At 40.7% G+C, this 9,656-nt stretch overlaps 1 protein-coding gene across 1 annotated transcript; it reads right to left on the bottom strand.

The window, feature by feature from the left end:
* Window positions 1-2,902: 2,902 nt before the first annotated feature.
* On the bottom strand, window positions 2,903-5,331 carry LOC104927290 (cystinosin). Its single transcript, XM_027290207.1, is given in 11 exon segments — window positions 2,903-3,247; window positions 3,249-3,265; window positions 3,594-3,711; window positions 3,837-3,920; window positions 3,923-3,991; window positions 3,993-4,010; window positions 4,193-4,312; window positions 4,549-4,648; window positions 4,995-5,048; window positions 5,050-5,129; window positions 5,323-5,331. Coding segments are annotated over 11 exon segments (831 nt in total). The 3' UTR covers window positions 2,903-3,085.
* Window positions 5,332-9,656: the final 4,325 nt, after the last annotated feature.

Below are 9,656 nucleotides of genomic sequence, written 5' to 3'. Positions count from 1 at the left end.
TGAATGCCCTTCCATCCGGTTTCTCAGTCCTTCATTTCTAACTCAGACTGCAGAGCAGTCACTGAGATTGCAGGTGCTCCGCAGGCGTTTCTTTAATCCCATCATCATTTAACTCCGACTGAAGTGTACCGCCTTCATAATAGAGAGTATTTTAAGCTCATCATCTAGCTCTAGCTCTTCCATCTCTTCACTGTCAACGTAGTCAAATATAGAATCGCCTTCCTCCAATTGAGACTCCTGCAGGCTGTTGTTTTCAATCCCATCATCATTTAACTCCGACTGAAGTGTACCCGCTTCATATATAGAGAGTATTTTAAGCTCATCATCTAGCTCTAGCTCTTCCATCTCTTCACTGTCAACGTAGTCAAATATAGAATCGCCTTCCTCCAATTGAGACATAGTAAATTTAGTGATGTAGTAATTAACGTTGTTAATGTTAATGTTGCTGTTAAAATAGCTTCTCCGAATAACAAATGTTTCCAGTAACAGTGAGGGTTTTCAAACAACCTGGTCTGTCTGCTATTTATATGATTGGCCCGCCCTGAGGCTCCGCCCCCTTCGAACATCAAAGGCGCATTCGATTCGCCCCGCCCCACCTCGTTACCAGGTTACGCAACTGTCCGACGGAGCGATGACGACCTGATTCAAACGTCCAAATAAGGTCACGGAAGCTCCGTGTTCTTCTCCAGTTTTTGTTACCATGTCCCACTGTCAGTCAATAGTTTGGTTAAATACCATAGTACTGTTTGCAACCGCACGCAGCCACCTCGGTGCAGTTAGGACAAATAGAACAAGTGTACAACATTTTGGTCGTCGTCTCGGCTCCCCCTCATATTGCCTATTAATTAACAACATGCCACAGTACACAACCGCCTCATCCATGAACTGGAGTCCCGCGCCCCAGCGAACCGGGCTCCGGCCTTGTCGGCCACGCAATGCAGCGGCAGGCGGTGACAGAGCGGGAGGCGAACCAGCAGACCAGAAACACTATGGAAAGAATGGCACTTGTTTGTCATGCTCATACTGCAGAGCGGTGTATATCACCGGCTGACCGCAACTTTGAGATATTCCAAAACTAACTACTTTTTTTTTTTTTTTTTTTTTATAAAGGGCCAGACTGACACAAACTATACCAATAAAAGTTACATGCATTTTTTTATGACAATGTAACCAAATCTAATCCAATCAGGTGTGAACAAATCTAAAAAAAAAACCCAGCTCTTCCTTTCTTTCACATCTGGAATAAATTGTATAGAATATGTTAAACTTGCATGAAGTTGATACAAATCTCTCTACTTATTATGAGTAATGCAAAGTCTGTTAACATTTAAGTTTAAAACATATCACTCATGTTTTCTCTTTAACAAAGTAATATTTTGTGCCACATCTACAGATATATAACACCAGCAGTTGTATGTACTTAAAGGTTCAAATGTTTCATTATGTCAATCACAAAAGCCAAATCTTCCAGCCATGCAGTATCTGACAATCCAGGCCATAAATAATATATTATAAAAATGAAGCTTCGGCCGCATTAAATCTGACCGTGGGCCATGATTGGCCCCCGTGCAGGACTTTGGACATCCTGTTGTAGCCAATTTTGATGTGTGCTATAGATTGTGAGTGTTGCCCTTTTCTACTCTCCGCTCGGCCACTGTTTTAAACTCTCCCCAGGGCTCCTGCACACCTGTAGAAACTTCATTGAAATTTCAAATTTACAGGTGAACAGAGCATATAATACAAGTAACACACAGCAAACGTAGGTTTCAAATACACATGATGAGTAGCACACACACACAAACAAAAGCACATGATTCATCAAAAGTTCAGATAGTGCCATGGGAGACTCCTGTCAAGTGTTTCGTTCGCTGGCTTGTTTGTTTAGGTAAATACCTAAAACTAATGCATTTTTAAACAGCAGTCCTGCAAGAAATGTTATAAAGTTCAGTTTTTGGTTGAACAAATTTGGCATTCTGCAACCGGGGGTCGGACCGCCAGGGTCCCCCCCCCGACTGCCCCAACTCTCGTTTGCACGCCCTCACATAGGACCTGATTGCCTTGGGTGACCCTACCAGGGGCATGAAGCCCCCGACAACATAGCTCCTGGGATCATTGGAACACGCAAACCCCTCCACTGTGGTAAGGTGGCAGCTCCGGGAGGGGCATTAATGGTATTTTTTTTTTGATTTTTTTCAGAACAAAACACTTCTGGTTTCTGGTTTTGGTCCCACCTGCCCCACAGCAGCTCTCCCACACCTATAAATGTGCACACACAGCCACTGGTCAATGGTGAGGGCCGTTCATTAGAACGGTTTCCCCGCTGAACTGACAATGATGATTTGAAGAGGAAAAGAAACACACGAGACATGTCAGTGATGGAACTCTGGGGGTCTGGATCAGTCCGGTCAGATTGTATACTTTCCTTAATATCAACAAATGAGCAATGAAGTGATCCTTCTAGCAACTTTGTGTATCCACAACCTGATATGATGCTACAATGCTGTGTAGCAGACTTCAACGTACCTCGTCTTCAGTAATGGAGTCTGAGTGGGTGATGGTGCATGGAGACGACTGTACCTGCTGCTTCTAGGTGTTTCTGAAGTGCACAGAAAGAGCCTATAATATTATACTAATAACTTTATTAATTTATTTTATGTTTGCAATTCTTTTTCTCTCTTTCTTTATATTTTTTATACTAAATGTGAAAGCTGCATTATGCATATTGGTCAATAAGCCAGAGAAGATCACCAGATTAACTCTATACACATTAGAAAGGTAAACTTGGAAACTCTGGTGGACAAATAATGTAACAGAGACACTTTCTCTCACAAATCTTAGACTTCTCTTGCTCTGTGACGTTGTATTTAATAAAAAAAAAAAAAAAACGTGTGACAGCATTAGATCAATCTTTCTCATCCATTTTATCAATCAAAATTTTCATACAGTGGTAAAAAAAAAAAAGTGCTGAACTTGATGATCACTGGTGTAGGTGATGGCAACCATAACCTCTCCTCAGCAGCTTCAATTTCTTGGTCAATCAGGTGACAACTGACGATGTAATCAATCGTGCGTACCCGTGTGTTTGTTAAGTTTCACCCACACTGCACTGATCAGCGTCAGTCTTCCCGTTGCTCGAAATTACTTCGTACTGTGGTGGCTTTTGGTAGAGGCAGTAGTGTTGAGTGATGAAGAGGATGTCAAACACCACAGAGAACAGACCAAGACCAAACTTTGTAGGATCACCGAAATACCAGCCCCCACTCATCTGAGGAGAGACACACCTTACAGTTAGTACAAACAGCAAGCTCTGTCAGTCAGATATAAAGTGTGTGATGTGTGTGCGTTATCACCAACGGATGTTCAAAGTATTTTATTCATTATTTCACATGTCATGCATGGTGCAAGCAGCCGATAGGGAGAGACACACCAACGCTCCCATTAACTACTACCACCTTAGTCCCACATTAATCAACTACAGAAACTCGATTTACATTTTGTCAAAGGGAAAATCTTCTTTAATTTTCAGTTTCATTGCTCCTAAATGCTACAAATGATACAGAGAAAGAATAAAATAGAATAAGTGTAGTAGTTACCATTATTGTAAGACTGCAAGATCATCTGCAGAATACTGAGGACTCCACCAGTGAAGTCCAGCAACACGTTGCCGATACTCCACCCCTCAGTGCTCTTCCTTCTGTAGTTCATGTACGCCTGGAAAACAGCCAGACGAGCCACCAACACTGTAATCGTCTGCCAGATCATTTATATAAACATGCACAACAAAAATACAGAAAACAGAATACTATAATATATCATTGTGGGTGTGTACAGCTTACCTGCGGCACGTATTTGATCAGAGTGACTGCTAGTTTAATATAGGAGAAATAGTAAAGGTAATCCAACCAGGTGATCTGTTTGGCTTACCGTCAAGGAATAAGCTGATCAAGGCAAATGTCCAGCCAATGATCAACAAGAACAAGGCCATCCAAGAGAACCTTTTGACCGCCCCTCTGGAAGACAGAGGAAAGAGAGGATTAGGAGATCCTGTCAGAAAACACTGACATTGTTCACACATTTATTCAATACATATCTTTTAAACAGAACTAAAGTAAAGTAAACTGCTGCAACTGTAGCTGCTGTTAGCCAATGGTAGCTCCGTTTGTTAGCCAGGCTGCCCAGACTGTGAGCTCACCTCATACATTGCAGCCTGGATAATGTAGATCAAACAGAGCAGGACAGCATGGAGACTGAAGAAGACATCGTTAGCATTGACAGGGTTGATTCCATGTGGGTTCCTCTTCAGGAACTCCTCCTATAGAGCAGACACACAGCAGTCAACACATACAATACATATTTCACAGTAGCTCTGAACAGAGGCAAAAAATAAATCTGATATCATTTCTGTTGGTTTGTCCTCTGGATTGTAGAAGACTTCTATAGCTACCCACTGAAGTACAGTTGAGTCTATGACTGTACGCTCGATTAATGCGGTGCCATTAGTGGTAGACTGACCTTCATGCACAGTGGCCCTTTAAATGATGAAGTTACCTTTATATAAGGCACCCAGAACAGCCCTATATTGAAGACACTGTAAGCGATGAAGCCAGTCAGGTTGAGAGCCAGGAAGTCAAAGTTGAGACCTATAACACTGAAAACAAACTTATTAGGTATCATTTGTCTGAGTTCAGTGTTCTCTTTTTCTAAAGAGCTAAACACTGAGTCATTTTAGTATTTTATTACACAGTTACATAGATCTATACTATGAATAACAGTTGTCCACCATCCGGTGGAAGCAAGACTTAGAGGGGCTCAGCCTGATACTCTATTTAAACCCAAGGAAATACTAATTATGTATTTGCTTTAGCAGGCATTAACAACTGTAGTAGTGTCTTGATAATAAATCAAACATCATTATTTTCATATCTGACTTGACCAAAACCTGTCCAAAAACCTAGCTGAATGAAGAGAAGGGTGGAGGTCAGACAGAAAACTACCTTTTCCTTCTCCAGTTCTCCCAGACTTGTGGATAGAAGGACACTGACCAGCCAGAAAGTAAATCCACCAATCACCTGACTGATTATTGACACAAGCGTTGCTATGGACGACAGAAAGCGATCCGGACAGGAAAACTAGAAGAAAGAGATGGCTCGTTAATGCAATCGAGAGTTGAAAACATCACAAGACAAGCCCATTATTTGTGGATGTGAATAAGCTTAATAAAGAGAGGGGAAGTTTAGCTTTAAGTCAGCGTGTGTAGCGTCTGTGCTGCTACCCACCTACTGAAGTCTGTGTTGTTGCTAACCAGGTATGTGGTCACCTGACCCACGTCATGGCTTGTCACATTGAAAGTGACTGAGGTTGCCTCCACTGGCAGCAACACCTAAACAAGAACAACAATGGCACAGAGAAATAAGTTGCTTTGGTGATGCAGAAGCAGATGTATGGATGTGAATATGGGTGTGGTTACATAACAAATCACAGCTGCTACACAGGAATAGGGAACGAGTTAGCAGGGCAGATTAGATTACTGGACAGGGTGCAGTTACTCTGTTTTTCTTTTATTTATGTTTATTTTATAACAATGGATGAAGTCATCCTCAAAGTGCAGATACTTTTGTTTAGGGCTTTCAATCACCTGGGTTGGAAAAGGACACAGAAAAACACAGATCCTGACAGCTGCATTTTTAGTTTTCTCTGTTCTGTTGATAAAGCTGGTACAGCTGTTAGAGCGGGTTGAAAACTAAGCGTGACACTCAATTATTCATTACAACAGACCAAACCATGGTTATTTAGACTAATAATAAGATAATAATAGCCCTAATAATAATAATAATAATACCTGTATTTATATAGCACATTTTAAAAACAGTGTTTACAAAGTGCTTTGACAGACAAGCATGAACAAAATACTCAGGCAAAATAGGAAGAACAACATTTAGAAGACAATAAAAAGCAATTTAAAAAAAGAAAAAAGAAAGAAAAGCGTAAATTACATACAACCACGTAACAAAAATAAAATGAAATAAAACACAGTGAAATAGAATGATTTAATTTAAGTTAAAAGTTAAAAAAAAGAAAGTTAAAAAGACAAACATCACATAAAAGCAAGTCTATAAAAATGTTTTTTAAGAATTCACTGATTCTGCGAGCCTTATGTCCTCAGGCAGGGCGTTTCTAAAGTCAAGGGGCCCCTGATGGCAAACGCCCGGTCACCTTTAGTTTTGAGCCTCGACTTTGGAACAGCCAGAAGGGAACCACCTGAGAACCTAAGGCTGCGGGCTGGCTCGTAAGGTGTCAATATCTCTGATATGTAACTTGGACTTAAAAGTAATCAGTAAAATCTTAAAATCAATTCTGAAACGAACAGGGAGCCAGTGACGGAAAGCTAAAATCAGTGTAATGCGCTGTCGTCTGTTAAAAACAGTAAGAAGCCTCGCTGCTGCATTTTGCACAAGTTGGATGCGAGAAAGTGATTTCTGAGTTATGCCAGAGAGAAGTGAGTTGCAATAGTCTAGTCTGGAGAATATTAGTGCATGTATAACTTTTTCTAAATCGGAGCGGGAAATGATTTTTTGGGATTCTGGAGATGGTTTTGAATTGAAGGAAACAAGACTGAACTACTTTATTGATATGTTTTTCGAAGCTGAGGTTTGAATCAAAAAATACTCATCTAAATCATGGGCAGTGGGTGTTACACAGTTGGCATAGGGACCAAGAGAGGTTAGAATGGAGCTGGTGTGGATAGGGGGATTAAGCAAATGAAGCCAATGCGGAAGTGCCAAAAACTGAAATTCCTCAAGTGACCACTTGAGGCTGGCTAAAGAACAAGTCAAACTCCATAAGCCCCCATGTTAAAATGTCCAACTTCACAAAAACAAACTGTTTTGGTCTCTATGGCATATTTTCCTGTCCATGAAAACTGTACTGAGGGTGATTTTTTTTTTTTAAACTCACAAATCATGTTAAAGCTTAAAGTTATGCATAAATACTGCATGGACGCTTTGATTGACAGGTAGGTGCTATTACAGATGGCTTGTTTGAGCACCCAAACGTCATTCGACCCGCTTCAGGTCTGCAGGTGATCCACATCTTTGCCGATTTTTAATTTAGCCCGGAGGCGGAAGAGGCAGTACAGCAAACATGACGCCTGCCAGCGGTGCATATTTGGGGCTTCATAATGATGCTTCAGAAACCTACAGTGTGGGTGAGGTCACGCATTCGCTGTCCATTCTTTATACTGCTTATACTACTTTTTTAGAAAGTTGCTCCTGGGACCACGTGATGATGAGACACGAACTCTCAAGTGCTTTATCATGTCACAACCGTACGATGCAACATACTGACACTGCGGACTAATGCTAGAATTGTTATATTCATACATGTGTGGCCTACCGGTTTTTGAAAAAAATAAGTTCACCTGTTAATAACAGATCATGATGATATGAAGTTAAACAAAGTGGAAATAACTAGAAGCTAGTTTCAAAATTTCCACTAAGTTAGCTGCCACAAGGGAGGGAAGCTCCCACTGCCCCAAGAATACTGACCAGAGTGTTTTTGAAAGTCTCACCTGGAAGTTATGGTGATGTTGGCTTTAGAGTGTTCCTCGAGTGTGACAGCATCAGGAGCAGACAGAGACACTGCGGATTCTGAAGGCAGAGAGAGAATATAAAAAGACCTGGACCATCAATCCAAGACGATCACAGAAACAAAGAGTACACACATATGTAATCATAGAGCATATTTCTTCATAATTTAACCCTTCTCATAATTATCAGGTCACTGCTTCAATGCAGACTAAACCTGTTTAACGTTTTCAAAACCTGTACAACAAATCCATGTCAAAATACAGCCAGGTTAATTTTTCCTCAGTGTCAGCACCCACTGTGACCACTGGTGGGTTAACAGTTTAAAACAGAATATGATAAAACAATCGTGACAGTCAGCCAGAGATGTTGGTCAGATAAGCCCCCACACTGAAAAAAAGTGCGGGAAGCCACGCTTTGCCAAGTCGCAGACCAGACATTGTCTTGTAAAATGATGGATAGCCCAACCTCAGAGGGCACAAATAATAGAGTATGAGTAAGCTAAAACTGTCTATACCTTCAGTTTAAAAAAATAAGTGTGAACTAATCTCTTCTTCTGTGTTACAATGATCATTCTGTTGATATTTGCATTATTATTATTTATGGAGCTCCTTTAAGCAAACTGCATTACTTTATTATGACTTTATCACGTATCAGGTTGGATTCACACCTTACATTTCATTTGATAGGTATTACGTAAAATAGAATTTGTATTCTCCAGAAAGATGGTCATAAAGTAAAGGAGCTCTAAAGATGGATTCATCTTGTGAATACACTCTTTGATTAACATTTCAAATAGGAGGATAATGTCCACGTAAAGTTCACCCTGAGAATTCGTCCATACAAGTCTTACAAAATGTAGTCTGGTTTCTAGTTTGGGGAAATGTCGTAGTTTGAGGGACAAACTATCATTTCAATCCACCGCTTTATGCTTTGTGATTTATCCAGATGATTTTGAAGAGGTTATTAACAGTGTTGTAATCCAAAGCTTGAAGACGCCTTCTGAGTGTTTTCAGGGACTGTCTTATTCTCTGAATAATCTAAATCTAAATGAATATAATGGTTGCACATGTTGGTGTTCAACATCAAAAGATAATGCTGGAAAATGCCCTCATGCATTAGACAGTAAACGTCTGATCAGGCTAAAAATAGGAGGTGATATCTGAACAGTAAACAGCATGAATCAAGAAGTTCTGCAGCATTCCTGTCTGGTTCCTCTTTGAATTTCAAGCCAAGCAGAGGCGCCTTCAAACAGTGAGACATTGCTATTGATATCTTTTGGATTCGGGTCACTTTATGTCCTGAAATCTGACTTTTTGTCTGTCTTCGTTTGTCACTGAGCAGCTTTCACAAGAATGAACAGAGCCCTGCCCTCCCTCATGCTGTATCTGTATGCAGGGTTCCCACACCTTTTTCATGAACAAATTCAAGCACTTTTCAAGCACCTTCAAGCACCAGTTTTTCCATTTTTCCAGCACCTTTAAATAGGTAGCTACAGTTGTGTTGCCATGATGGGGGGGCTAAAGCATGTCTATCAGCAGACGAGTATTTCTTTCAGTGTGGAACCTTTCACAGCAAGGACCATCACACAGACCCGATCCACACTTACTGCCCCTGTCCATTAACAAGATACATGCTAGTGCTGCTTGATGATCAACCAGTATGCTTTGATAGTAGTCTACTGTTATTTCTCGGCAGAACACCAAGCGAGTATGATAACTGAGTTCTGCATGTAAAGGCATCGGATCAAGCGCGTAGCCGCTTAGGAAACATTTTTGTTTTCTCTTGGTTTATTGAGATGACATCACACAAATTTCAGCATTTCACAAAAAAATCAAGCATTTTCAAACCTTGAAACACTGAATTGAAATTCAAGCATTTTCAAGGAATTCAAGCACCTGTGGGAACCCTGTGTATGAAGAACTGTTCATACGTCCATGGCACAAACATCACTGGATTGTGGGTAGTGTAGTACTTCTCTTTTCTCTCTTCTCTCTCGTTTTTCCCAAAAATCATATCACACATACACCATCATTTCACAGTCTCATGACTAGAGGTGAGTCTGCCTTTGCA

The sequence above is a fragment of the Larimichthys crocea genome, chromosome XVII (assembly GCF_000972845.2).
Source record: "Larimichthys crocea isolate SSNF chromosome XVII, L_crocea_2.0, whole genome shotgun sequence".
Classification (NCBI taxonomy): domain Eukaryota; kingdom Metazoa; phylum Chordata; class Actinopteri; family Sciaenidae; genus Larimichthys; species Larimichthys crocea.
Note: the sequence above shows the minus strand (reverse complement) of the source record. Positions and strands in the feature narration are given on the sequence as shown.